We start from the raw sequence: 655 nt of genomic DNA on the forward strand, positions 1-655 counted from the left end.
GGTAAATGTCACAAGATTGCAGGAGCACTCAGTCTGTCAAGCGGGACCTGTAGACCACCACTTCTTCTTCTGCCTTTGCTAGCTCCAATCAAAAAGCATGTGAAGAAGAATTTCTACACACGTCTCACAACTGTCATTGCATCTGCACACATGCCATTCTGCAATTAAACACGGGGTTTTTTGTCTGAGTTCAAATCTTGCCTTCTTGTGATTCGAAGCAGAAGTAATGCCATCAATGAAGCCAAACGTGTCAAGGTTAGTCATGAGTGATGTGCTGAATTTGGTCTGTCTTGCACGAAGATAGTTGCAGTGGTTGTTGACTTGCCAATTCCATCACCCACCAATGCACTTCTTTGCACTAGTTAAAGTAGACATTTACCCTGTTTCATGGAAGGTGCTGCCTTTGGACCATTGAATCGATATCATTCACTTTTTCCGAGGCCAGATAGCTTTTGAGCTGTGATTCGACATTATGTCGAGTGGATCATGAAGGGACTCCACTCTTTCATTACTCGTAACTAGCCAATGAAGTAGTATCGTGGATTTACTTTGTTACTTAAAAAGAGAAGCAAGGATGATAATCGAGGCGACTTTTGAGACTCTTCTAGCTTAGTATTTCGACAGCATTTTGTGTGGTTTGTCGGTTTTAGATTAC

At 42.1% G+C, this 655-nt stretch overlaps 1 protein-coding gene across 1 annotated transcript in view; it reads right to left on the bottom strand. All coding sequences in view use genetic code 11, as the record gives it.

Moving 5' to 3' along the window:
* The window catches only part of EGR_06635 (Beta-1,3-galactosyltransferase), a gene marked incomplete at both ends in the record, with an annotated part of 1,817 nt that extends 1,665 nt beyond the window's left edge, over positions 1 to 152 (bottom strand). The window contains one exon of the mRNA XM_024495884.1: positions 129 to 152. Within this exon, the coding sequence (XP_024349742.1) occupies positions 129 to 152 (24 nt within the window). The remainder of the gene's footprint in view (positions 1 to 128) is intronic.
* Between the last annotated feature and the right edge of the window lie 503 nt (positions 153 to 655).

Source organism: Echinococcus granulosus, assembly GCF_000524195.1.
Source record: "Echinococcus granulosus chromosome Unknown EG_S00060, whole genome shotgun sequence".
Lineage (NCBI taxonomy): Eukaryota > Metazoa > Platyhelminthes > Cestoda > Cyclophyllidea > Taeniidae > Echinococcus > Echinococcus granulosus.